The sequence below is a fragment of the Leptosomus discolor genome, chromosome 17 (assembly GCF_034619465.1).
Source record: "Leptosomus discolor isolate bLepDis1 chromosome 17, bLepDis1.hap2, whole genome shotgun sequence".
Classification (NCBI taxonomy): domain Eukaryota; kingdom Metazoa; phylum Chordata; class Aves; order Leptosomiformes; family Leptosomidae; genus Leptosomus; species Leptosomus discolor.
This window is the reverse complement of record NC_141407.1, coordinates 9,364,947-9,392,803: the sequence shown is the minus strand read 5'-3', so window position 1 is coordinate 9,392,803 and position 27,857 is coordinate 9,364,947. Positions and strand designations below refer to the sequence as shown.

Genomic DNA, 27,857 nt, shown 5'->3' with positions numbered 1-27,857 from the left:
TGGAAGGGAAACCTCAGAGTGCTTTGATCTGCGCTGGGGCTCCTTGATGTAAAGCAGGGACCAGGCAAAGGCAGCTTCGAGATGAGCCCTTTGGCTGCCACCTCTCCCAGCCAGGGAGGAATGGGGACAGCTGTCCCAGCAGCACCAAGCAGCGAGGCAGCACTGGCCTTCCCAATGGGGACTGAAGGGGCACCTCAAATGCGCGTGCATGACCAGGCAGGGCCGGGCTGCACAGGGATCAGAAGTCCTGGTGTCATCTGCTTTAGGAGATGCTTTGCATCTGCCTCTGCCCTCCCTCGCAGAGCCACCGAGGGCCATAGCAGACCTTCATGGTGCGGGGCTGGGGACGGATCCTGCTTGGCAGCAAACCCCAGGCTCAGCACTAGGAGTCTGGCTGGGGGCTGACAGATATTGCAGTGTCTGCACCCCATTTAATGGGAGAAAAAGGATTGTGGGAAGCAAAGCAGCCAAGCCTGGCACAGCTAAGGAGGCTCAAGCCTGTGCCTTAGCTGGAATGAAACCATGTTGGCAAGACCCCAGGCAGTCCAACAGCAAATGGGACCCTTGCAAAGAGACCTTCATGGTGCACTGGAAATCCTCCCTGCAGCAGTGCACCCAGAGAGCAGTTTAAATACCCACCAGCGGCAGTTCCCAGTGTTAGCAACCATCTCTCTTCTCCATCCTCCACCAAAAGTGAGATAAACCCGGGATGAAAACACACCCAGTAAGTGTGAGTGCAAAACTCGGTCTGCAAATTACCTCTGAGAAAGGTTTCATACCAGAGCAGAGCCCTGTGTGCGGGGCAGGTGAGACATGCCACTGGCTTGGGGTGGGACTGAGCACTGCAAGTGAGAGCATCTTTGTGTGGTGCCTCTGACTGGCGTGGTGCATATGGTCCCTATTTATTTGACTTCTTTACTGCTGGATTGCTTTCAGAATAGTTTTCTACGATTACTTTAAGTTTCCCCAGTGCAGACTGGGAGTGAAACTTGTGCTTTGGGAGATAAACTGCAGATCATTTGGCATCAAGGGAAGCTGTTAATTTGCCAGCAGCAGAGACAGAGGGAAAATGAAAATGAAGAGAGATAATTCATTCCTGTTAAAACTTGGTTTTGAAAGAAAATAGGGGCTGTGGGCTGGAGAGACACAACTAGAGCTGGTTATTAATGGCTCAGCACTGATGCCAGGCCAGCAGACAGAAACCCTCAGCCGGCAGTGCCCTGACCCACAGGTACACGGGGCCAGGGGTTCCCAGGCCTCCCCACGGGGCTACCAGTGAGGGTCCCCTGGGAGGGTGCTGGTCCTGGTGCCCCTTCGTGTTTTGGCTTATCTGCTGGGCATGCATGCTCCCTGCCACTGGGCCCAGAGAGCTCCTTACGGCTGCAGCTGCAGGATGATATTCCCATCTGTGCATGGAAAAGAATGCACGTGGAGATGATGTGCCACAACTGAGGGTGCAGAGTCCGTGTTGGAGCTGGGATGCAGTACCTTCACCTGCCCGGCTGTTCCCTGCGCTGCTGACCTGCCCTTGCTTGGTGGCATGAGGTGGTTTTGCAGGTGTCCCCCCGCCCAAGGCTCCTGCTTCAGTGTGGAAAAAGTTCCGGGTGCCCAGGAGCCCAGGCTTGGGGCTTGGTGTGTGGGGTTCACAGCAGGGACCCCTCTCAGCACACCCCCACCGTGCTAGGCTGGCCAGCCAGGCGGATGCTCACAGGGAGGGTGCTCAGAGGGTGACAAGGGGAGGGCTGGGGGTGCCCCAGGCATGGCCATGTGCAAGTGGCTCTTTGGCATGCATGTGCACCGCAGCCCCTCTCTGCTCTTCCACTTGATGTTATCCTCCAGCCATGAGCTGGAGCACGCCGGGAAAAGCTTTCTGCATCTGCCTCGCCTGCACTCACAGCCTCCTCCACGCTCCCTCCCACCTTCCTTTATTTATGGGACAGCTATTTCCTTTTGGAGAGAAGTAGCCAGTATTGTGAAATGGCAAAAGGGTTTGAATGAAAACAAGGTGTTTGCTTAAACTGTGGAAGATTTGGACTTTCCGATGGGTGATGGTGTGTGACACCTAAGCCTCCCCTTCCTCCCCTGCAGCTGTCAAGGACCAGTCCCAGCTCCACAGGCACTTGCCATTGACTGTTTTGGCTCCTGGGATGCTCTGAAGACCATTCGAGGGAAACTGGTTGCCATCTTCTATGGTGCCTGCATTTAAGAATTGGCCTTCAAGTCCTCACCTGGGTCACAAATACTAATAACTACTAATTTTTCCAGCAAATGGGAGACCTACATTGCTGCCCTCCAGCCCAGTGGAAGTGGTGATGGTAGGCTATTGCTGTAAAGTGAAGTTTTGGGGGAAAATTTGGATTATATTGATCACAGACAGCAGCTGCTCTAACCAGGGCAGTAAACTTTCCTACCCCGGTACTTCTTTTGATCTAAAATAACTTCTGTGCTTAGGCTGCATCTTTCTGAAGTCTGAGCAGTGTTTATTTTTTATGGGGGAGGGAAAATCCCCAAGCCCAGCTTCTCCCACGACAGCACAGCATGAAGAGGGCACCTGGCTGATGGACACCCCAGGAAAGGAGGACATGCGGTGGGCGAGGTGCTTGCGGGACGGTGTCCTGCTGAGGGCCGTGGCAGGATGAGGCCCCAAGCTCTATTTGTGTGACAGCCTCACACAGGGCCATAGCAGAGGATGCTGTGGCCGTCATGGTGGGGGAATTCAGGGGAGCAGGTCTTTGAGGGGTGCAGGAGCCCAGTGGCTTTGAAGATAACGGGGTGGGCAGGACATGGGGAACACGTCCCAGTCCCACCCAGAGGTGCTACCCCAGCTGGGCACCTCTGCATTGGCAGGGAGCTCCCTGCACCTCTGTGTTTGCTCTATCACTGCCTCGAATGGAAGCAGATACCTTTATTTATGGAGGAAAGAATCTGTTTTGTTTCCTGCCCCTCTCATCAGCAAGTTGCCGGCAGGGCAGGGGCAGCTCCTGCACGGGCTGTTCGCCCCTCGGTGCCGCCGCTGACATCCTTTCCTGACACACATCGGTTTCCTGCACATGGCTCTCGAGCCACTTCCTACCCCGCTTTGGTTTCCACCATGTCACAGAGCGGAGCGGGGAGGAGGCGGGGAGAGGAAAAAAAAAAAAAAAGAGCAGTTTTTCTTTCTGCCCCCACCATGGACCAAAGTGAGGCACAGGCTGGGCAGGCAGTGCCCACCCCCATAGCCAGTCCCCTGAGAGCATCCCTGGCACCGGCTCACCCGTCACATCCAGCCAGGCGAGGAGGGGTCACATCCCCGGCTGCGGTCACCTATGGTTTGACCTCTTGTTCCTTGGTTAACAGCCTGATTTCTGAGGTTGGTGAGAAGGGCAGGTGCTCTGCACCACCACACATCCCCAAGCTGCCAGGGCTGGGTGCTGCCACCCCCATCTTGGTTTTAGCATGGCAGGGGGCTGCCCTGGCTGTGGCGGTGGGACCGCTCCCCCCACCCCGCCCGGTGCGGGCCACTTTCCAAACCCGCTTTCCGCCTCCTCGGGAAAGCGGGAAAAGCGATCAATGGCTCCAGCCCTGTCTTTAGAAAGTGGATTAGGGCCAGTGAATAGGAACTGTCTCTCTAATGAAGTGCTATTACCAACAGGCTAATTGAGTAATGACATAATGCAGGCCCTTGAAGCTCTTTATAACGGGCCATGACTCTGTACCGCGACACGCCGACACTTCCTCGCCTTGCCCCGCTCTGCCTCCAGCGCATCGCCAGCAAAGGAGGCTTAATGTGCAGCACCGTCCTTCCCCGAGCAGCCACAGACAAAGTGTCGCCAGCATAACCCTGCGTGGAAAATGCGGAGGTGGAGGGGAACCCAGATTAATTAGCTCAGGAGACGCCAATCTCCTCGCATGTGAAACGTGAGCCTTTTTATTGAGAAAAGTAAAACAGGCCTTGCATTGCTTTCAGGGAGCCCAGTAAAACAGAAGGTGATCCATAAATATGTATGTTATGCTGGATTTAAAATACTTTCTGATGATTTTCTAGGCAGATCTCCAATAAGTTACAGCACAGCATTGCTATTGTAAAGCTGTCGGCACAGGCTGGTAACTCCTGCACTTCTTACCATGGGGAGGACACAGGTCACTGCTGTGCATGCGCTTGTGTCCCTTGTGCCAAAGTGATCATCCTCACATGAAGAAATCAAATACAACGGCTTTATGGCTTTCATTTTTAACCCACTGCCATTGATGGAGCAGGTTGTGAAGTGCTCAGGGCTCTGGTGAGGGTATCTCTGCAGAGGGCCCCGTGGCCACTCTGGGCTGTTTGCTCAGTGTCACCCATCTGCCTGCACCAGCCTGGGGACAGAGACCTGCTCCCACCCCACACACCCACTGAGGGGGCAGCACTGGCAGCCCCCAATGCTTTCCCCATCGTCAGGACCAGCTGAGAGCAAAACAGGAGAAACCACTGTTTAACCCACAGAAGTACTGGGCTTGTCCGCCCCTCTGCAGTCTCCCAAACCCCTGCCAGCGCAGCGAGGTGCTGCCCATCCTCCTGCCGGTGACATTTGCGCAGGGGACATAAATAGTTGGAGGGTGAGACAGGCCCGGGAAGGTGTTTCTTAACCCTGCGGGGTGAGTGGAGCTGCCTCGCATGCTCGGCGAGGGGGGTTTGTGCTCACTTCACCCAGAAGAAAGCCGGCCTCCGCTGAGAGGATTTACAGCCTGATTTTGCAGCCAGCGAGGCACGTGTTCCCGCTGGTTTGGCAGGTGGCTGATGCTTCGCTGGGGCAGGGTGCAGCCCTGGGGCGGGCATTGTAGGGAGGGACTGGCAGGCAGCATGGCTGGGGAGAGGCAATGTTCTCGAAAAGGTGAGCGCAGCTGGTGGCCAGACCACAGTGGTGCTGCGATCCAGACCACCTGCATCTGCAGGGAGAAATCAACTTTATTTTAATCCTCCAGCCTTGTGTCCCTTCCCCTGGTCTTCTGGGCTCCCTCTCTCCGCATTTGCCACGCTCTTTGTCTCCGTGGAAAGACTAACACCTCCCCAGCCCCACACTATCAGTTCATCATCCGATTAAAGATTCATTTGAGATTATTGCTCATGTCAATAGCCCAGAGCCGGAAAAACAATAGCTACACCTGCAGCTTGTTTGTGAACCTCGTTCCTTATGGCAAGCTGTTAATGGATGGAGGCTTTCACCAGAACTGCCTGTTGACAGGGGCTCACTGAGCCCTGCACTGGCACCTGCTGCCCTTCTTGTCCAGGCGAGGATAAACGCACACATCTTCCAAGGCCTCCCACAGTCCCAAGTATCTTGAGTGGGAAACCCGTGTTGACTCTGCTGATCGCCCCACAAGCCATCCCAGCTTCTGCCACAAAGCTCCGGTCATTCCCTTCCTCAAATCAGAAACAGCCGCCCAGTGATTGACTTTAATAACGGGCCTTTCCCTGGATCCCGCCTGGTTTCTGTTTGTTTATTCAGCTTTTTCTAGGCAAGGTAAGAGCCAAAAGAAGAATTAGGCTGCTACATTTTGTAGACGCTGAGCTTTGTCTGCTTTCTCCCAGGGCTGCACGCTTGGATGCTGGAAATTCTCTTCCAGAGTCTGCGGGGGATCTGGAACATCACGAAGAGAACATTTCTATCGGACAGTTGTGCAATGACAGAAGAAGAAAGTCGAATGTTTTTTCCTTCCTACTACCCTGGAGGTGGGGGGAGGCATTTTGGGAGGCAGTGGCAGGGCTGTCCCACACCAACTGCCAGCTCCCCTCTCAAGCTGAGCTCTGCAGGGAGCGCCCTGCTCAGCTGAGTGTGAGATGGGCTCGGCATGTCCCTTGTGTTTACACACTTTACAGCGCTGCTTCTTTTTCCCTCTTTCCTCTTCCTAATGCCTGCATGCCCCATGGGAGGTTTGCCAAGGACTTTGGGTGCAGAGTGGCCCCAGAGCTGCTCTTCGCCCTCACTGCACCAGGGCCAGGTATGCCTCCTGCCTGTCCCCAAGAGAGATGGGGACAGAAAGGGGTGAAAAAGGTAGTTTGGGGAACTGCAGCCCCCAAATCACTGAGCAGATGAAACTCAGCCTTTGCAGAGTTGGCTGTAACCCACCCACTTCCCTTCTCATCCCCTCTGGGGTGCTCCGGATGCCCACAGACACAGGACGATTTCGAACAGCAGACTGGAAGCCTTAAAGCCCTTTTTAACCCGGTATCTCCGCGTGGCTCTGCCCCAGCTCCCTGCCCCGGGGGTGTGGGTGTGGGTGTGGGTGTGTATGTGTGTGTCCCACGGCAGGGTGGGTTTCCAAACACACTTAATTCTGCATCGGGTCGGGGAAGGGGGAAAAAACCTAGTTCTCTCAGGGAAGAAAAGGCACTTTGTGGTTTCCCTGGAGTCTTTGAAAGGGCTCCAGGAACCGAGGGGACGTACGTGCTTTTTTAAAGGTCCTGCGGAGGTCCATGGAAATGAGACGGTGGAGTTCAAACGCTCGGCGCCCCGGCCGTGCTGCCGCCCGGGGAGAGCGGCAGCCCGGAGCCGGCGCAGCCCGCACCCCGGCACCCCGGCCCCGGCCAGCGGGGCCCCTGCTACCTGCCGGGCGCTTGATTGAATCCTGGCTTTTACGAGTGCTGACACTGTAATCTGTTACAGATGGTCACACAAGGTGGTCACCAAATGGTTCCTCCAGTTAATCGCTGGTCCCCGTGTGTCCCCCCCCCGCCCCCGCCGAAACTGCAGCCTGTGCTACCTGGGTGAAACAGCCGGGCTGTGGGCAGCGGCTTTACGGTGTGTTTAGTTCCTGTGGCATTAAAACAGAGAAGGGGGAAAAAGCTGCTGAGGTTTTTCGTGTGCATCACCCTGCGACGGCGCCGCAGCTGGCCCAGACCTGGGCATAACTTGGGGAGGTCAGAGGCACTGCCCCAAGCTGCGCGACAATATCTGAGCAGCTACGGGTCCCCCGGGGCGCAGGATGCTCCGTCTGAGCAGCTATGGGTCCCCCAGGGCGCAGAGTGCTTGGGTAGGACAGGGAAGGGAGCAGATGAAGCAGCAGCCCAAGTGCCAGTGGGCTGCACTTTTGTGATTCAGAACAGGCAGCATTTCTTTCTTTTTTTCTCCCCCCCCCCCCCCCGTGTTTTAAGGCTGCATTTGTGTTTGAATGCCAGCAGGATTTGTCAGTCGGAGCCTAGGCTGTCCTCCACCCGTTTTATACCTTCTCTCTAAAAGCCTTGCGTCCCAGCCAGGCTCTGGACAAAGCCAGGAACACAACCGAGAGCAGGAAAGATTTCTAAGGAGGAGGTTTCTCACAACTCTCATCGCCTGCCTAACCAATATGAGTGGAAGCCCATTGAGAGGGAGCTGGCAGGGTTCCCCGGTGGGTGCCAGTGCAGGGATGAAGCAACAGCCTGAATGACACGTGAAAGGGTCCCCATCCTAATCGGTGACAGCCGTGATGCGCAGGGATGGGGGTAAGGCACAGGCCGCGCGGTGCAGTTGGATGCAGGCTGCGAGGCCCTAACGCAATAACCGAGGGCTCTTGCGTGTCAGAGCCACAGACCCACCACGGACCGGGCTGGTGGGACCGGGCTGGTGGGACCGGGCTGGTGGGACAGCCTGTGCTGCCTCCCCGACAAGCAGGGCTCGGTGAGCTCCTGTTCCCTGGTTACCCACTCCTCTCCCTCCTTTCCAGCTCCTGCAGGTGGTCCCTTCTCAAAATTAGTCTTTTTTTTTTTTTTCTTTTTCTTTTTTTTTTTTTTAACTATTTAGCTGCTTTTGCGGCTCCAGGATTTTATGGATGGAAAGCTGAAAGTAATTAGTGCCCCTCCCCCGCTTCCTGTTGGGAAAAGGAAGAAAAAAGCACTCACAAGAGCAAACCCAAAACTTCCTGCCCTGCTTAATAATCAAGTAATGAGCCCAACTCGGCTGGGAAAGTCAGTTTATACTGGGAGAGCTCTTAATTAAAGAAGGGCCCAGCAGCAGCTCTGCTCCCTTTTACAGCCACACGCATCTTCCTGCTCCACACCAGCCCCTGGGAGAGGCACGGGGAGTCGGACGCCAGCGGGCTGGAAGGAGGATGAGTGCTGGGGGTGTGCACTTTTATCCCCTGGTTGGAAGCAACGTCCTGGAAATGGCACCGAGGAAATGCGGGGGGAGAAGGACCAAATCCCAGCCCCTGGGGCACGCAGGTGGCAAGAGTGGCTGCACTGTCCCTGAAGCACCCCAGATTCAGAGGCAGCTGGGAAGGGGCGAGGCAGGTGGTTTGGGGCATTGGGGCAGTTTCATTACGGAAATCCTAGAGGCAGGTACCTGGGGTATCCCAGAGCACCTGCCCCTCGGTCCCCTCCCGGCCGTGGGCACGCAGGGGACAGCCCCACCTGCACTTGCTGATGGGCCCTGCGGTGACAACAGGATGTGTCACCTCTGCTGCCACACCACCCACATCGGGTCCCCCACCCGGAGGCTCAGCTCACTGAGGTGCCTGGTGCTTTAGCCATCCCCGGGGAGACTCAGGAGCCTGCCAAGAGCCGGAGGAGCCCCAGCGGGGCAGCCCCCCACGCTGCAGCACCCCCAGGCTGGGTGGGACAGGGCAACCCCTTGCACTTTCCCATGTGGAGCCAGGGAGATCCACTGCACCCCCAGCAGCCTGCTCCCCACCCCCCCGCGCCTGCATCACCGCACAGCTGCCCCTTCCCCAACCCGTTGGCAGGAACTGACTCAGCCTGCCTTTTCCTTCCCCGGGAGGCAACTGCTCTGCAGGTCCCCTCCTGTGAATGCCACTTGCCCTTCACCTGCAGCCAGAAGCCAAGAGTGCAGGGTAGGAGCAGGAGGGCTGAGTCCAGGACCCTCACCCAGCCCAGCCCCCTCATCCCCGCAGCACAGGAGGTAGCCACAACACTCACCCCACCCCCACCCCCGCTGTGTATTCACCCTAGGCACCCACAAAACCCTATTATAAATTAACCATTTTATTGAATATCAATAAACTGTATATAATTATATAAAAAGTTTCATCAGTACAAAATTGTGGCACAAAAATATAAATACCAGTGTACCTTTGAAATGTAAACATCCTCTTTGTAATGATTCCATGAAAACAATGTCCAAAGAAAGATGCATTCAGGAGGCACCTGTCAATACCCATAAATAGGGCTTTTGGCACACACCTGTCGATGGGCAGCCTTGGGACAGGCCACCATTGTATCGGCTGACAAGTGCCTGCTATTAGTCACAGTTCTCTTGAAAAGCAGTTGTTAAGAGTCATATTAACAGGTGCTTGAGTGCATAGCTGCTCTGTAAACAGGGTTGGTGTTTGAAATGGCTACCCATGCCTTTTATGGACACTGTTAATCTCGCAGGCATTGCAAATTGTCATTGTGCTGGGGAGAAGCAGCTGCTTCACAACTACTGGGATACTGTATTATTGCATAGTTACACCTTCTACAGGCGGCATATATACACTCGGGGCGGGTGGGGGTATTAACATTTTGTCCTTCATTAAAAAAAAAAGATTGGTTCTTAAAAGTTACCAAGTGGTTACAGTAAAAACAAACAAACAAACAAAAAACCCCCAAGCCCCCAAGCTACATGGTCGCAATGTTTGATACCAGCAGTGGGGCCAGGGTGCAGGTCCAACCCTGCAAGGTGCCGAGTGCCCTTGGCAAGCAGGGGCACCTGCTGAGGGGCTGCGGCAGCAGCGGGTCAGGCTCAGGGCTGCACCCCCCGAGTTTCACGCACTCGCTTTGCCACCCATGCTTTGCACTGGAGTCCAATCCTGCACCCTTAGACGCTGGGATGGGAGAAGGATCAGGCCTTCGCATCGCACAGGAGGCACCGAGTGAGGAGTGTGAGGGTCTCGAGGGCCGGAGTAGCCGCACGTAGCCCGGTGCACACTGCGATGGCGATGGAGGAAGCTAACTCCTACAGAAACTAGTTCTAATATAGGTATTTGCGTGGTGAGAGGCCCGGGGGAGCGGAGTCCTCAGCGAGAGCCGGAGCAGCCCGTCTCCTCGTGCTTGTGGAGCAGCGACATACGGGAGAAAGTCCGGGAGCAGGTTTTGCATTGGTACTTCTTTACATCTGAATGGGTCTGCAGGTGGGCTCGGAGATTAGAGCGGTCAGCAAAGGCCCGGTTGCAGTGTGTACAGGAAAAGGGCTTTTCACCTATGGGACAAAGAAAAACGCTCCCAATTAACCAGTGCATCAACACATGGGGAATATCAAAGAAGGAGCCATTCATTAGCCAAAGTTTGTGAAGAGCACAGTGAAAAGAAGTGCCGGCTGTTATTGTTTGGAGGAAAAGCCGGGAGAGGTATGTACAGCGTTCACTTCAGCAAAGCCAGGGACTTGGGAACTTCCTACTCGCAGAAAAACCTCTCCTATGAACCATGGAAAATTAATGCTGGAAACATCTGCAAGCAGCAGGGCAGTTACACATACAAATGAAGACATGATATTCGTCTCCTGCCTGGAGCCAAGCGAACCATTTGCAGTGAGGCAGGAAAGCCAAGCGCTATGTGTTAATTATATCATAGCAGGCAGCGGCTGAAAGGCGCCAGCGCCAGGGTGAGTATAGCTATTTCCTCCGCCAAACCCCGCGCTCCCCCTTCTCCCGCCCAGCTCGCATTGAAAAGCCTGGCCAGGGCGAATTCCTCCCAGAAAGACTCTTTTGGAGGAAACAAACGCGTATGCTCAATTTGGAAAGCACAATTAAGTCTTCCCGGCTTCCTTCAGCCATCATCTTTAGTATGTTAAGAGGGTGTGAAATCAGTGCCAAGTAACAATTACACTATCCCCGCAGCCCCACAAAGGATGCTCAGGAGATGCATTGTACGGGCAGCCGCGGCAGCGGGGTGGGCTGCAGCTGCGGCACCCGGACCCGCAACAACAGGTGCCGGGGGTGGCCAGCCCCGCTGCCCCAGCACCTGCCCGCGGGCCTGGCCCAGCCTTGCCGCGGTGCATCTGAGCAACGGACGTCCTTTGAGCCCAGCTCATCGCTGCCCAGCGCGGTGGTGGCTAGGAGGCCACGGTGATGGGCAGCCAGGTCTGGGGGTGCTGCCCCGGAGCCCTTGGTGGGGGCAGGGAGGGATGCTTCAGGCATGGCGGTGCACAGGGAGGGCATGCTCAGCTGTCTCATCGCCTAAATTTATGAAACCGGGCTGAGGTGCACACCACCACACCGTGCCCGACGGGCGGGCTTGCGGGCAGGCACGGCGCTAACCGCAGCGGCACAGATTTACGAGCCCAGCCTTGACCCCGCGCTCGGTTCCAGCCAAGAGGATATTTAAAGGACATTTCAGAGAGATGTGCCAAGGGGGTTTGGGAAGCCCTTATCTCCCCAGATAACACCCGGCCTGCCGATTTGCCGGAGGCCGGGGAGCTGGGAAGCGGGAGGCGATAAGGAAGGGAGGGAAGGAGAGGGGTGAGAGCCGGCGTTACCGGTGTGCGTCCGGATGTGGCCTTGCAGCAGCCAGGGCCGGGAGAAGGCCTTGCCGCACATCTTGCAGACGCAGGGCAGCGTGTGGCTCCGGATATGCATCTTGAGAGCCCCCAGGCTCACGTACTCCTTCTCGCAGTACTTGCAGGTGAAGGATTTCCTGGCCTGGGCATCGCAGTGCAATTGCTTGTGCTTGGAGAGCCCGGCGAAGGTGGAGTAAGCCTTGGCACACTGGGCGCAGCGGAAGCGCTCGGCGGCGGCGGGGGCCGAGGCTGGGCTGGGGGGCCCCGAGCTCTTGCCTTCATCCTCCTCGCTGGAGAGCGCCGTCAGGTCCAGGGCGGGGGCCGTGCCGCCCGCCGCCTCGCTGCCCGGGCCGCCCGGGAAGAGGCTGGAGAGCAGCCCCGCGTCCCACACCAGCGGCGGGTAGTAGGCGCCGGGGCCGAGCACCTCGGGCGGGGGGATGACAGGCAGCGGGCAGGTCTCGTACAGCAGCGGAGCGGCCAGCACTGCGGGAGGCAGCAGCGCTTAGCGGGGGTCCGATGCTCCCCGTGGGAACGGGGGCGAGGGGGCCCCGACCCACCCCCCGCGGGACTCTGTACCCAGGGGAGTGGGGTGCTCAGCCCACCCCCGGGGCAACGGGACCCGACCTCAGGCCATCCCGTGAGAGCCCCGCTCCGGAGCCAAAGGGGCAAAGGGACCGCAGCGCACCCCACAGGGGCCCAGAGCCCCAGCCCACCCCGCGGTGAAAGAGACCCGCCCCACAAAGGCTCGGCGCCCCTGCCCGACCTGCTAAGAGGGATAGGGCAAAGGGGACCCCGCGTCCCTGCGCGTCTCCGTCTTGGTGAGCTCCCCGCACACCCGTGTCCACCCTATAGGGGAACCCCCGGCGCCTCCACCCACCTCGGGATACCAGGGTGCGAGTCCACATCGCGGGATCCCGCGCACTATCCCACTCGAGAGGCACGAAATTAAAACCCCCCACCCTCTCACCCCTGCAAAAAGTCAGTCACCCACCCGCTCCCGTGGGAAGACATAAGGAGATTCCCGCACCGGAGCCCCCGCACCACCCCGCGGAGCGCCCCACGTGCGTGGCCCGTCCCGCCGCGCCCCCTCCACGCACCGGCCTGGCTCTCCAGCTCGCTGTAGTTGGGCTTCTTGCTCGCCGAGAAGTGCTTCTTCACCAGGAAGGAGCGCGGCATCTTGGAGCCCCGGTGCCGCCGCCCGCTGCGGGGCCGCCGCGCCGCCGCGCCCCCTAATATGGGCCCGGGGGCCCGAGGGGGGGCGGTGCGGGGGCGGGGAGGGCGGTGCGGGGCCGCCCCCGGGCCCCGGAGCCAATGGGCCGGGCGGGGCGGGCGCCCGGCAGGTGTCGGCCCCGCGGCCACCGGGGATCGGGTCGAGCTGTGGAGATTGCCCACGGGGCTCCGCTCCAGCGGGGCGGGCACGCTGCCCGCCCGGCTGCCGGCGTGGAAACCGATGCCGATGCCGATGCCGTCGACGATGAACGAGGCATTTGTGGCTTCTCTCCGGATCGTTTCCCTGTGCCGCGCTGCCCGCGGGGACCAGCCGACGCTCCGGAGGGAAGCAGGGCGAGGAGCCGTGCGGCAGACCCCCGGCCTCTCTGCCCCAGCCGGGGAGACCCGCAGCAGCAGCCGGGCTGGAGGAAGGCGCTGTGCCGGGAGGGTGATCCCCGGGCCCCCCACGCGTGGCTGTCCTTGCCCCTGCCCCACCGCTGGGGACAGCGGTGCAGATCAGGGCAAGCCTCCGCCGTGCCCCGCTGCTCCGAAGCGCTGCTGGGACGCAGCCCGGCGTGGGGAGCACGGTTTGCCGCAGGTTATTCATTCTCTGAGAAGAGGCGATGACTTGCGGAGGAGCCAGATGGATCCAGCACGGCCCTTGCTGACTCCCTCCCCCAGGCAGGGGTCAGGAGCACCTGCCCGGACATGCTTCTCTCTTCTGCTGGGCAGATTTCAGGCAGCGCAGCCTCCCCTAACAAGCTGCCCTCTGGTTTTCTTCCCTCCTGCCTTCCCCTGACCCCTTCCCCATGGGCATGGCACTGTGAGTCAAACAGCCCCACTGAGGCACACACTCCCCTTGGGTTTCTGCTCCCAGGGGCACACGTGCCCTCAGAAAGGTGCTCAGGCCTTGCCATTGGGTGCTGGGGGAACGGTGAGCCGAGCCAGAGTGCATCCGCTGGACTGGCAGTTAAAAAGCTCAGTCCAGGCTTCCAGCTCGCCCCATCCCTCCAGCTCACGTGGGGATTTCCCTGCTGGAAGGGCTCGAGGCACGGGTCCAGCCACCTGCTGCGGGAGCCATGCTCAGCTCCGGGCCAAGACAGCTGCTGGCAGCGGGTGGCTGCAGGAGGAGGAGGAGGAACAGGACCTGTTGGGAATGCCTCCTCATTCCCAGCCAGTGCCCAGCCCTGCTGCTTGAAAAAGGCCCCATGGTGCCGGGCCACTTGTGACTCGCCTGTCACACACCACTTTGCCAGCCCCTGCTGACCACACGTTACTGTTTAGCCACAATGCGCATGAAATGCAGAAGTGGGGAGCAAAGCTTTCCACTGGCACAGCTGCAGTGCAGGGGGCTGAGCTCACTGTCATTCTTTCCTCAGGGCAGCAACCAGCTTGGAAAGCTTGTCCTGCCAGCCACACAACATCCTGAGGAGATGAGACACGTTTGCAAACTCTTCCCCTTCAGCCACATGCTCTGGAGCTGGATCTATCCCTCCTTTGCTGCAGAATTGCTCGTGGCTTTCAGCAGGTGTTTATCAGCACAGCTCATCCCTGGATCAGCCTGAAGTTCAGGGGAAACTGTGCCCCCGAAGGTCTTGGGGAATTCAAATCACAGAGGTCAGGTCCACCCCATTTGTCACGGGGGTCCAGAGGTGCAGCACCCTGCGGTGCGGGGGCAGCAGCCTGGGTGCTGCCACAGGTGCTTCAGTGCCTCGCTGGTGTCCCGCTGCACTCTTCCACCATCGAGGATGTGGTTATGCTGGGGACACTTGTACGAGGAACCCAACTAGGTGGTTTTCTTTCAAGCAGCAAAGTCTTCTCCTCTGTTCTTTCTGAAATGTTAATAATCAGATATGTTCCAACCTCTGCACATGGAAAAAACTTGCATGTGCTAGAGGAAAAATCAAGATCAATGGAGAGAGTGACCTGACCTACCTGTGCCTGTGAGGCAGCAAGCTATGGGACAGAGAGCAGGAGATCAGATGGGAGGGGAAGCTCTGCAATGATTCACAGGCTGGAAATGGCAGTGGTTTCTCAGCCATCCCACCCTGCACCAGAGCACTGGGCTCTGGCAGTTGCTGAGCCCCAGGGTGGTCAGAGCAGCCCTGCCACCAGCCCGTGGCACAGCCCCAGTCCCAAATCCACATGAACTGGAGCTCACAGGCACGTGCTAACCACCTCCAGAGTGGCAAGTTTGCTGCAAATTCTTCCTTTTACCTTTGGCCTCATGGCTACACGAAGCATCTCAAACATCCTGCTACAGAGCAAAGCTCCTGTCTCCAAGGGAGACCGTGATGGGGCGAAGGGCAGTTCTGGCCATGAGGTGTGGGGATGAAGTGTGCACCCTCACTGCAAGACCGGAGAAGCTCCCTGAAACCCACCGCAGGCCCCTGAACCCGGTGGAGGAGGACGGGGACGAGCGTAGGGCCGGGAGGTGCGAGCCCTGTTCTCCAAAATGCAAGACCTCCCTCTGCTGTCGGCGCACGCCGTGCCGGCCACCGCCTCTGCGGCAGCACCTGGGTGGGTTTATTCCCTCTATGCTCAGGTTATGGCAGGGAACCTCATTGCATGGGGGTACTAAAACAGCTCCCAGAAGCTCCACTGGACTATTTTTTTAAAGCCCAGTGTCTGAGTACTAGGTAAAGACAGAACAAATGTGAGATAAACTAGAAGAGACACCCAAGGCCATAGTGACACTTATTTTCCCTAAGCGCTGAGTATTTTCTGGAGTTTTGGGGAAGGAGTGGGAAAGGCAGAGGAAGTTTTCATAGTGTTTCAGCAGTGCTCGTTTGTATCACCTCGGGAATATCGTAGTTTGCCCATAAGAAATGAGTTGCTTTTGAAGAATGAAGCATGGACCACTGCAACTGTGATGTGAGCTTTGCATTAGAAAAACAAACACAAACCCACCCCCAAAACAGGCAGATGCCTCGTTGTCATTTTTAGTGTATTTAAACCAAAGAAAAGCTTTAGGACTCTAAGCACATCCCTCATTTGTTTTTTCCATGACTTAACTTTCCTTGGTATTGCATGACAGGTTAATCCATTGGTCTTATCAGTGACCATCCAGCATAGCTGGCCAAAGGCCTCGAAGTAAATTTGCTGTGCCTTTGTGAATCAGGCGACATGAGGACCCAGAATACACCATTAATGCTTTACTGTAGATAGGATCCTTTACAAGATCTCATCCCCCCAGCCTAAGACGACCACAGGGATTTATTGCTCTAATTCCAGATGAAGCGATGCCTTTGTGTCAGGCAATTAATGCTGTCAACAATTTATCGGACCTATTAAGGCCAGTCTTTGACTGGAGACAGATTCATTTACCAAAGTAGCTCAACTCCAAGTTTGGTTCCTTCCATTCTGTCCCTCTCCCTCTGCCTTAATCGTCCTCCTAAGGATGACTCCCTGTGCCAGACATGCGGAATTTCACAGGTCCGATTGCATTATCACCAACAATGGGCACTCGCTGTGGCTACAAGATCAGCTGCTGACGAGGTGACAGCAGCTCTGGCAGAGTACTCCACTCTTCTGCAGTAACAGGCTACTGAATTTAGAAGCCGAAACTAGCTTGTTCTGTAACAAGGCTTTTTTTCATCACAACTTTTTGCACACAAATGAGAATCGAGGCTATACACAAAACACATGCGCCTCTCAACAGAATGTGTTTTTAAATCAACCAGCAAATATCACTAAGACATACCACAGCATGTGTAAACACATTTGTGTTTGTTAAGCTGATGAAATCAGCAGCATAGAGACACAAAGCTCTTCAGCAGCTGCAGTAGGTGGAAGCCCATGGCTAGGTTTATCTCTGAGTGGTTCTAAGGGCACTCGGCACAGCACAGAAAGCAGTGCTGCGAATTCTGCTGTTACCAAGCTAGCAGGTGCTAGGACATTGCTTCTTAGTCACACACTAACGTATCAAAGTTAAAGTAGAACTAGCTTTCCAGTCAGTATTTTTGATCTGTACCTTCTGTGAAATAATTCCCAAGTAATAAATTGATGCAAATCAACCCCACGTCGCACAGTCAAGGGACGGGTCTGCATAGACAGGGTACAACCACGCAGCATGAGCAATTTCTGACCGGCCACTGCAGCAAGGCAGCCTTCACCTCCTCATTTGGAGCTGCCTAAACCGAGGACAACACAGGAATGTAACATCACAAACTTGACAGCCAGGGGAGTTAAAGCTGTGGGAGCTGTAAAGAGTTCAAGAGAAAAGCCCTCCTGCTGGACAGTCACACTTTCCCAATTTAACAAGAAATCTGTTGGGTTTGTTTCTATGGCTGATAGGAGTATTCACAGTATCTTGACCAGCTCTAGCAGAACTTACTCGGAACCATTTTTCATACACCTGTGTTATCCACTGTTTGAATTATAAATAGTTGCAATGAATCAGTACAAAATATTTAATAGAAGTCAAAAGTTAAAGTTTCTGCATTTCTCAATGTCTGCTGTGCTCCCTGCAGCGGTACACAGCGAGCAAGAGGTGTTTTGAGGGAGGTGCCAAAGAGGTATGAAGAAATTACAGGAGCTGACACAAATATAGGATTTTATAAATTAAATGACCTTTATTCGTAACTCATTTTCAAAAGTCAAAAACATGACAAAGTAATTGCTCGGAAGCTTCTAACTGCTCCTTAGACATTTTATCAGAATCACATGGAAGTGCACTTAGAAGAGTAGCAGAGACCTAGATTCTGGTCAACGGGTATCACCACACTGCATTCTAGCCAGAACCCAGAAATCCCCATCCAACCACTAATACATTGTAATCTCTTTGCAGATCAAGCCTTAAAAACAACCAGCCCCCAACACAGTACTGCTTCTAGTCCCGCCCTCCCCAAAACTGAGCTTCCACTCACCAAGCAGATACTAAAAGGCGAGTCTCTAATAGCCCGTACCACATTGCAGAAAACATACCAAAACCAAGTTCAACTTGAACGTGTTAGAGGTCTGGCTGGACACAAAATCTAGTCAAGAGGTTTCAGCTGGGGTGCGCATCATCTTTTTAAGGGTAAGGCTACGCTGCTGTCTGCAGAGTGCAACGATATTGAGTTTACTGGTCAAATAAATTAATTAGTACTCAATTCTGTGATGGTGCAGGTCCACTGCTCCAATTAAGCATGCTTAAATTAGACTAGACATCTCAACACTACTGTGATTCACAAGTTCTGGTCAGGTGTCTTAGATCAGTAGATCTCAGCACCTTGACTGTGCAGTTAATGAAAATTATTCAACTAACAAGGAAGCTCTAGTAACAGTGTTGACTTGAATATAGAGCATCCACTTGCCATGTACTGGAATTGTGATCCTGCTTTCTGGGTTATATTTTACTTTTTCATTGAAAGCTATACCTGCATACTATACATACAATATTATATGGAAAACAATCTAAGTACAGCTTCAGCTACTTGAGCAGGAATTCAAAATACCTGTTAAAATCTATAATGCAGAAAGGTAGTGCTATGCAAGTGCTATGAATTATTGGTAAATTTTGCTATCAGCCTGCCTTGAGAGATGGAAAAACTAGGAATATATATGAAAATTTTAGTTTAAATAGAAAGCAGAGGTATTGAAAAAAACCTTCTGAATTCCCCTATCAGCATAAGGCTTAACATCACTAGAAAACCAGTTTCAAAACCAACCAATTTAGTCATAAAGCCAGCAAATATGATTAATATTTGCTAAGACAGTTAACATATGATGCATTTTAACTAAGACCAACATTAAACTTTATTTTCCAGGCTAGGAATTATGGTCAAAGTATGGAATAAAGTAATAATCATGCATAGAACCAAAATATTTTGAACTAGTTGCTTACACAGGTGCAAAGATTTGCTAACTAAGTTTGTAGTTTGAAGACTCATACTGAAGACATGTTTTCCATATAGTTGAGAGGCTCTGTATAAGATTTAAACACTGGGAAACATGAAATCACAGGCATCATAGGTCACTTTAAATGAGAGCTGGTCTGACAATTACAGTTAGCACCTAGAGGTCTCACTAAAGGAAAACAGAGCTACAAATACACCTCTCATACTATCATTTAAGATATGTAAATGAGTTTGGGAAGCTATATTTATTAACTAGTTCAGGCCATTCCATCTGGAATGTTTTTAAGACAGTCAAATGAACACAACTGCCAAAGAAACCAAGAAATAGGTAAACAAGATTTGTCTCCTCCGTGTTGACCTACAATTAAGCTTTGTGTGAAGCAAGTAAGAAAACTAGGCTGACAGGGTTGAATGGCATAGATCATGTTAACAAAAGACTGAGTGGTGCAGAAATATCAAACCAGGATTTGAAACCGAGAAAGAGATTAAAGTCTTCTGTATTTCTGGATGCCTGAGTTCATCTTGGGATGTACAGGGAGAAGTGTAAGGACGCTGGGCACTTCCCCCTTGTGGAAGATTGGTTTTACAGTTAATCTTCTAGTTGGTTCATTTATCCCGCAAAGAACGCATCAAAACCTGTGCCATCATATCATCTTCATCAGCGTCATAATCCTAGAAACAAAGGGTACAGAAATTCTTTTACTGCAACAGCCACGCTGGTTAACACAACACCAAAGAAGAACACAAAAGAGCTGTATTTTCCTTTGATTTGCCAATAATCCAATTTCTCCTGTGATACCACCTGCATGGATGAGATTTCACAGTAGCATCTACGTAAAAAAGCTGGGGTTTAAGAGCCATCAGGCTGTATCCCAAGGGCGAAGAAACACGTACCACAAAAGTATCATATGAAAAGCGATGACGTCTTTGAAGGTGCTCCATGAAGTTAGCACTCCTGTAATTTGGATCTCCCCATGGCATTGAGGCACAAATTGGGCAAACCTTCAAGAAAAACCCAAAAAAGCCAATTAAGCCCCAATGGTCAAGTGCTTTAACATTTACAGCAGGAAGGGCAGGACAGAGACAGCACGGAAGACTGAAGTTCGAGGTCTGTGACAATCGCTATTCTATGTGCAAAGTGACATCAAATAGTTTGCTGGGACATGTAATACAAAAGCCTCGGATAACCCTAAGTAATTTCAGTTCATGTCTTAGGTCTCTGAAATGGAACGGCTTACTCTTCTTCCTACCTTCTGAAAATCAGAATGGACTACAGCTGTTTGCTTTAGAAGATTTCAGCCTCTATTTCTCAGTAACAGAGAAGTGTCCTTGATCTCCTTTGCAAAGATCACTTCTCTCTAAGAGAAAAAAGGAACTTCTATTTTCCTAAATAATTTGGAATGCCAAAAAACTTTCCAGAAAAATAAAGGTTTCAAATTCAGTTCCACGTTTTGCTATTCCTCTCAAACGAGAGTATCAGATAAGGATTATTGGAATGATATACTATTTTTTCCAAGCATTTTTCCCAATTGTTTGTACTATCTTCTTGCTGGAAACAGCAGAGGGAAAATTAGATGCCCGATTTTTTTTAATTATATTTTATTAATTTGATGTTTGCTACTATGCCTGATTAACTTTGAATGTCCGCCATTTTTCAAATATGAAAGGAGGATGTGACCTAGCTGCAATAGGAATAGAGACTAGTCACCTCCAGAGAACGTACCAAAAAGCAACATCAAAATTATGTAAGCGTTAAATGCATGAATAGCATACCCACATTTGACTTTAACAGGAATAATTATAAATATGTACTTAACTTCAAAAGTCTCTAATTCATTGTTTCAAAGGGATTTAAGACTAGACTTCATTGCAATTCTTGCACCAAGACTTTTTATTACCACTTGTTTTGCATCCATGCTGTGCAATGTTTTGCAGTGTTCAACTAGTCCTTCTTGATCAAAGTTTTTCTCGCTGCAATACGGACAAGGAAAGGTAAAGCGATTTGGGAAGTTCCTGGTGGGTGGGAGGAGAAAAAGAGGTTATTTGTCATTGTAAGAAAGTTAAAAGTAAAAACTTTAGGATTCAATACTCAAAAGTTATCTTCCCAGCTCTTAAGAATACAAATTATTCAAAGCAACAATCTTATTCTACGCAATTAAGACAAGTTAATTTTAACAGTCAGTTTGTAAATTCCTAACAATAGCTTAAGGAACTCTTAGCATCATCCATATTTACACAGAACAATGGTCCTTCTACAAATGTTATAAATGCCATTTATCACTTTTTTTTTTTCCCCCCCAAAGGCACATGGTACCACCCAGTATGCTACAAGGCAGATGAGCGCACTGCAGCCAGTCCCAGCCTCCCTTCGCCATGAAGTTACTACTGTCATGGCTTAACCCCAGCCGGCAACCCAGCACCACGCAGCTGCTCACTCACTCCTCCACCCCCCATGGTGGGATGGGGAGGAGAATTGGAAAAGTAAAACTGGTTGGTTGAGATGAGAACAGTTACAATAATTGAAATAAAATAAAATATAGCAACAATAGTAACAATAATAATCGTAATGAAAAGGAATATAACAAAAATAGAGATAAATAAACCCCAAGAAAGACCAAGTGATGCACAATGCAATTGCTCATCACCTGCTGGCTGATGCCCAGCCAGTCCCCGAGCAGCGATGGGCACCCCTCAGCCAACTGCCCCTGTTCATATACTGAGCAGCACATCCTATGGTACGGAACACCCCTTTGGCCAGTTTGGGTCAGCTGTCCCAGCTATGCTCCCTCCCAGCTTCTTGTGCACTTCCTTGCCAGCAGAGCATGGGAAACTGAAAAATCCTTGACTTAGGATAAGCACTGCTTAGCAACAACTAAAACATCAGCGTGTTATCAGCATTATTCTCATACTAAATCCAAAATACAGCACTGGACCAGCTGCTAAGAAGAAAATTAACTGATTCAGCCAAAACCAGGACACTACAAACAAGAGACAGAAAGTCGAAGGTTTTATTTAAAAAAAAATAGCTACTTTTACAGAGTACCCTGATCTGAAAGATGTCTTGTGCATGGACTAAGTAGAGAGCAGAATAGCTTGCCTGTGCACAGTCAGTTGCAGGATTAAGGCTTATTTTTTAACTATGTGAAAGGATTAAAACAATCAACAGACAAACCGAGCAAAGAGGTAAAGCCAGCTTTTACTTCACATTTTTTTTTGTGACAAAAAAAAGACAAGTATTTCCAGAGAAGAGCTAGTTACCTGGTGTTGTGAAGTGGTTCTTTAGTTACGGCTTTCACACCTTCCATTATATAATTCTGGTACTTTGAACAAGAAGCTGCATGGCTACGCATCTTTGAGAGATACATCTGTGCAGGCAACAGTTGCATAGCAAGGTTAATTTAAATTATTCACAGTTACTTCTACACTTTTAAGCAGAAGTAGTAAATGTAAACCAAAGCAGTTTTCTGCAGACAGTGTTAAAGCAGAAAAACCCAAACACTTCACCTGGCGAGGCAGAAATCTTTGAGATTATAGATTAGTTAACCTCTAATTTTGCTGCCTGTAATATTTTACAAATGCAACACTGTTCAGGACAGCTTACTTTTCTTGACCTATACTATAGTGTGTATATAATTAAAAAAGCTTCATATAAAGCCAAGTTACCTGGTCACTGAGGAGAAGAGACAGTGTATGGAAAATAATCTGGCTTTTAGTACAGATCTTGGTGCAGACTGATCGCTAATTGTTCAATTCAATTAATGAAAATTCAAACTTACAAGAAAACCTGTAATTCAAGGCACTGCAGGTTTTTTTTAGCAGATGGAATGAAGACAGAATGAAAATGAAAACACTACCCAGAAATAAAAAGTGAAATTAACTGAATTGTTACCCTCACCTTAGTGTGTCTAATTATCCTTTTCCATTTACTAAGATACTTTCTTATACATTCAATTAACACTAAGCAGCCCAACTTTACAGAGAGAAAGGAAATGACAGGAAGGATGCCATACAGGTATTCAACACACAGGACACTAACAAACAATAAGTCTATGGAATACCCCGCCCACACAAGACAACTTTGGCTCATAACTATTCCAAACAAAGCAAATAAATTCCTGTTTAAGAGCTAAAGAGATCACTATCTAAACCGCACATCCACTGTTTCACTACAATGTTCCTCTCACAGGAGAGACACATGCTCACAGAAGCAACTTCAGAAACAGTATTTTACTATAATTTTAAAATCAGTATCTTCCATTTCAAATTCTGTTCCTGAAGAGGTAACAATAAAAGAATGTGGAAAGAATGTCAACATTTGGCTGCTACCTGTATAAAACATGTTTAGGACTTATCAGAACAAACATTTTGACCTGATTCTGCAGAAAGCTGAAGAGCAAGCACGTTATTTCCCCCTAAGCAGTACGAGCAAGCAGGTACATCTCATGCACTTAATTTCCAAATAATTTCATACTTTTTTATTGCAGCCATTGCAAGTGGTTTCTGTCGATTCAATTTGCTTTTCCAAGTCCAAAGCTCTGCTACCAGTAGACAGGGTACTGCGGCAGACACCACAAACTGGCTTTTTTGGCTTAAGACATTCCTGGAGGCATGGAGTGCAAAAGCTAGGGTGGGAGAAAAAACAGCAGGTGCTGAGAACAGCCTGCCTGGACAAGCAGCACAAATATCCAGAACCCTTCCATGTCTCCTGCCCTAAGTGATAGCTGAGTCTCACTCAAGAAATGATTATCTAATAAAACAGCAGCCTGTTATCATTCGGGCAAGAAGGGATGAGTAGCATTCTAGTTCATCATGCTCAGTGCTATTAGCTTTTGACAGTGCTCCGCCCCCCTGGCTTCATCTTTCAGGAAGGAAAGAAACCGAAAGCAGAATAATATTAGCTTTTTCCACCTACTGTTTCGGTTGGGGTTTTTGTTTGTTTGTTTTTTCCTCCCTTTCACGGAAGCCCCAGGCTACTCATAAGACGCTCATGAAGAGCGGAGCTGCCTGCGGAACCCCCTGGTCCTCGGGCAGCGCTGCCTGACGCCCCCCGCCAGCATCCAGCCCTCGCCGCGCAGGCGGTGGCCTTGCCCATCCCGGCCCGCCCCGCTCCCGAGGAAAGGAAGAGGAGAGCTAGGAGCAACGGAGTCACGGCTCCCTCCCGAGGTCTCATGGCCCCCGCCCGAGGACGGCGCCTGCAGGCCCAGCTCCCGCTCCGCTCCAGCTCCCCTCCCGCCGCCGGCCGAGCGGGCCTCAAACCGCCGCCGCCCCAGACCCCCGCGCCGCGCCGCGCCGCGCCGCCGGCAGCCGCTCACACGTGTCCGCAGGGCACGCGCACCGGGCTCTCGTACACCTCTAGGCACACAGGGCAGGTGAAGCGCGACAGCGGGTCGTGCCGCCGCTCCGGGGACCGAGACGAGCCGCCACCGCCGCCACCGGCCACCGCCATCTTCCCGCCGCCGCGCCCCGCCTCACCAGCCAACCGGGGAGCGACTCGCGCGCAGGCGCAGCACCGCCCCTGTCGCCGAGGTGCCGCCCCTCCAGAGGCGTGGGCGTGCCCCGCGGTGGGGGCGTGTCCCGCAGGTTCCCCGCCCCGCGGGCGCCCGTCCGTGCCCGGCGGGAGGGGCCGCCTCGGCGGGGAGCGGGCGGCGCTCCGCGGCGGAGGGGCAGGGGGCGGCGGCAGGAGGGTGGTGTCTGCCCGCGGGCTGGGGGCTCTGCCCGGCCCGTGGCTGTTCGGCTGTGCCCGGGTGCGGCCGCGGGGCAGGGTGCGATGCTCTTTGAGGCTGTTGCGGCTCTGGAGAATCTACCGACCGCTGCAGGGAAGGGCGGCGGGGCCCTTCGCCGCCGCGCCCAGCGCCGTACAAAAGCTATTGAAAAGGACAACGCCTAAGCGCGTCCCGCGTAAATTAAAGGGCCGCTGGGTTTCCTGGTGACATTCCTTCTCAGGCTGGGGACAGTCCCGCGGCTGGGCGGGGGCTGTTCGGGCATTTTGCTTTCACAGACTCCGGCAGACGGCGCGGCCTTCCCGGCTCCGGGGCCCAGACCAGCCCAGGTCCCGGCCCCGGCCCCGGCCCCGGCGCTGGCCTCGCAGGTGCGCGGCTGCCAGCAGCCCGCATGGCGCAGGAGCCGGCGCCTCCTCCCCGCCTGCCCGATCGGCCTCCGCCTCTCCCGCAGCCCGGCAGGGACCCCTCGGCCGGGCGGACCCTGAGGCGGTCGCCCCGCCGCCTCGCACCCCCGCCCCGCTGACGTCACGCGGCGGAAGTGCTCCCAACGGCAGGAGGCGGGGCCCCGCCCCATCGCCATCCACTTCCGGGGCGCCGCTGTCAGCCGTCCCCTCCCGCTGGCCGCCGGCAGCCCCCGGGCCGGTGCCGGGAGGCTGAGCCGTGAGGGCGGGCGTGCCCCGCCGCTGGCCTAGCCGGCAGCCCTTCCAGGGGGGGTGGCCTCTACTGGGACGTCGCGGGAGCGTGTGAGGGACCGAGGGGTCTGCAGTCTGCATCCGGGTCACCGGGCGCTTCCGGCTGAGCAGCGGCGGGTCCCGGGCGGCAGGCGCGGCCCGGCGCGGAGCGGTGAGGGACAGGCCCGGCCCGCGGGGTGAGAGGCTCTGCCCGCCGGGGCTGCCGGCCCTCGGCGCAGCGCTGGCGGCTGAGGGGAGGGGACGGTGCGTTTGCTGGGGGCGTGGGCTGCGGCGGCCCGGTGGGGCGGCGGATGCTGCGCCCCTTTACCGGCGGGAGGCTGGAGGCACCCCCTGTGGGGCCGGTCCCGCGATGCGGTGGTCGGCGAGTGCCGCTCACGCTGGGGAGGCGAAGGCGGTGTGCCGGGGCCGTGCCCGCGGCTGGTCGCACCGGCCGGCTCCGTCCCGCTCTCCCGGCCGAGCTGGGCGTCTCTGCAACAAGTGTCTCCATGAGAACCAAAGAGCGAAACGTTGCGAGCGACCGTTAATTTCCCTGTTGTTCCCTTCTTCTTTCGTGTCTTACGGTCTGAAATTCCACAGCAATGCGGTGTGCTCTTGTGCTACTAAATAGCCTTTGTATTTGGGATAATTTTCTTTTCAAATATTTGGTGAAAGCCTGGCGTTTCTGGTCTCCTTAGTGTGGGTTAGGAGAAGGTTGTACCTGTCCCGTGTTTCCCCCCTACTGCTGTAAAGGTTTTTGCGTGACAGTGCCCTGCCAAGCAGTCCAGGGTAGGCAGAGTGGTTGGTTCCCTTGGCTGAGGTTTTGACCCAGGAGATGGGTGGAAACATTTTTTTTTGCCTCACCAGCAGGAACTAGACTCTGGTCAGAACTTACTATTCACGCGTCTCCATGAAATCTTGAGGTTTTCAATCAATAATTAGCAGCAAGACAGCCTTGTTACCTTGTCTGTTCCATCAGCCAGTGTGCTGCTTAAACTATATTTATCTGTGCCTGCTCACATATTGAGGTTTTATCGAGTCTTGTAACCATGGTTGTTAGCTGTTTGGAGCCTGCCTGGTGCTGGGTGGGCTGCCTGGGCCAGGGATGTTTTGCGTCTGGAAGCTCTGCCTGCAGAGGAGCAGCTCTGCAAAAGCTTCCTGGGTGTTTGGTTTGTCGTGGTTTGCTTTTCGGCCGTGTGAACTCCGACCTCTGTACAAACCCGAAGTCGAAGTCCGAGCTGGCAGTGGCTTTGAGTGTCACAGTCCGTAGGGCCTTGATGAAGGACTTTCATTTGGGGACTTTCCTAATCCTTATGTCTTGTACATGTAACCAAGCGCTTTTGTTTAGTAGTTCTTAACAGTGGAGGTGGAAGAACCGTAATGCTTAATCCAGCTCTCTGTCAGCACAGGATCATTCCTTGTCCTGGGGGTGTATTACTGATGTGCCAGACAGATCTTTCTCTGAATTTCTCTTGTGGAGCTCTCCTTGCTAAGGAACAGACGTTCTGTGGTCTTTGTCCACAGACTTCATCTTGCACAACTTAAGGAGGAAAGATCTTGGGGAGGGAGAAGGATTTACTCCTGTCCCTTATGCTCAGATGTTAATTTAGAACTCCACATTTCCTGTGATTCACAGCTTGTCTCTTGACATCAGTGCAATTTCTGCTTATGGAAAAACGGAGAGCAGTGTGCCTTTGAGCAGAAATTGAACTGCTGGGTAACTTTTTCCACGTGATGTTGTCATTAAGTGCAGCCTTTCATCAAGTAATATTAACTGCTAGGCTGTTGATTTTTTTGTTTGTTTGTTTTCCTGGCCTCTTGGTTGTTGGTTTATGGTTGCTCCCCCTCCATGTATTTTGTGTTATGGCTCCCTTCATTCAGTTAATTTTGCTCTTAACAGTGATTTTCATTTTAACAGGAGTGTGTGGGGGCATTGATCGGTATTCTTGCAGCTGCAATTAATATTGGGTGGAAAGTCTTTTCTCAAGTGCTGTTTCAGACTGACTACAACCGAAACAGTGCATTAATTTCTCCCGCCTCCCCTCCCTCTGGTTTGCAGTTGGGAAGTCCATAAGGGGTGGATTGTGTTTTTATTTAAAAAACCAAAGCCTGTGGTCTGCTTTTTGATCACAAGTTCCTCAGGCAGTTGAGATGGAGTCCATTGGCCTGTTAATTACCTTGGTTTTGGTGAAGTAGCATTAGGAAGCTTCTTTTGTCACCAGCTTTTTCTGTGCAGCATGTGAGCTTAGTGAGGTGAAAATGTAGATCAGTATATCCGTAAAAGCAGCTATCCCCGCAAGCAAAAGCGTACGTGATGTAAAAACAGATTATTTTGCTCTGTTCTAATAAAGCAGCTAAAAATGGCAGGTGTACCTTTTTTTTTTTTTGCTGAAAAGATTACAATATTTGCAGCTGCCAGCATTCACTGAAACTTTGGCTGCAGTTTGCAGCAATCAGGGGAGTGTGTTCTCTGGGATGGCTGCAGAGCTCTCCCAGCACAGTGGCGGCCTGGGTGTGCCATCAGGTGGAATGTGCGTGGCCGTCAAAAGCCTAGAAAATGTTAGAAATAGAAAGGCAGAGTTAATTAATCTGCTCTGTCTAGGGGCAATCCTGTGCCACTAGGGCGGGAAAAAAAAAAAAAAGTCGATGCTTTCCCAAGTTGAGCAAAATTAAACTTCTTTGTGGGATTTTTTTAATCTTTATATCTCTGTGCAGGCCAAAAAAAAACCCAACCCCAAAACAGTGACTGATTAAAATAATGTTTGTGTAAGTTGTTTGAACTGAAAGGGCAAAATAAAATGCAGAGAAGAGACCCTAGAACCTCACGCGTCTGCTTTTAGTTTTTTGCTGTGAGTTACTTTTGCCTTGGTTCCCTAAGCCAAGGAAGCCTTAGTCTGGGCTTGAGCCTACACCAGCTTTGTTGTATCAGACTCTCAATGCCTTGCTCTACGTAGGTTTGTTGTGCTGTTTTAGGCAGATAACTGGAAGCGGAGT

General features: G+C 52.8%; 2 protein-coding genes across 2 annotated transcripts; both read right to left on the bottom strand.

Moving 5' to 3' along the window:
- Positions 1-9,948: 9,948 nt before the first annotated feature.
- SNAI1 (snail family transcriptional repressor 1) lies at positions 9,949-12,602 on the bottom strand. Its single transcript, XM_086474825.1, has 3 exons — positions 12,524-12,602; positions 11,406-11,909; positions 9,949-10,130 (listed from the first exon to the last, which is right to left on the bottom strand). The coding sequence occupies exons 1-3, from the start codon at positions 12,600-12,602 to the stop codon at positions 9,949-9,951; spliced, it is 765 nt and encodes a 254-aa protein (XP_086330951.1).
- A 4,582-nt stretch (positions 12,603-17,184) lies between these two features.
- Positions 17,185-23,921, bottom strand: RNF114 (ring finger protein 114). The gene is made up of 6 exons (XM_086474704.1): positions 23,788-23,921; positions 22,947-23,097; positions 21,734-21,840; positions 20,374-20,488; positions 19,370-19,477; positions 17,185-19,147 (listed from the first exon to the last, which is right to left on the bottom strand). The coding sequence occupies exons 1-6, from the start codon at positions 23,919-23,921 to the stop codon at positions 19,082-19,084; spliced, it is 681 nt and encodes a 226-aa protein (XP_086330830.1). The 3' UTR covers positions 17,185-19,081.
- Between the last annotated feature and the right edge of the window lie 3,936 nt (positions 23,922-27,857).

What these genes read in the sequence shown, in the direction of transcription:
- SNAI1 (XM_086474825.1), bottom strand. Translation starts at nt 12,602, where the DNA reads ATGCCGCGCTCCTTCCTGGTGAAGAAGCACTTCTCGGCGAGCAAGAAG. An exon ending in CGAGCTGGAGAGCCAGGCCG is followed by an intron (nt 11,910 to 12,523) that starts GTGCGTGGAGGG and finishes TGCCTCCCGCAG; the next exon opens with TGCTGGCCGCTCCGCTGCTG. An exon ending in CCACATCCGGACGCACACCG is followed by an intron (nt 10,131 to 11,405) that starts GTAACGCCGGCT and finishes TTTGTCCCATAG; the next exon opens with GTGAAAAGCCCTTTTCCTGT.
- RNF114 (XM_086474704.1), bottom strand. Translation starts at nt 23,921, where the DNA reads ATGGCGGTGGCCGGTGGCGGCGGTGGCGGCTCGTCTCGGTCCCCGGAG. An exon ending in GAACCACTTCACAACACCAG is followed by an intron (nt 20,489 to 21,733) that starts GTAACTAGCTCT and finishes CCCACCCACCAG; the next exon opens with GAACTTCCCAAATCGCTTTA. An exon ending in TTTCATATGATACTTTTGTG is followed by an intron (nt 19,148 to 19,369) that starts GTACGTGTTTCT and finishes CTTTGTTTCTAG; the next exon opens with GATTATGACGCTGATGAAGA.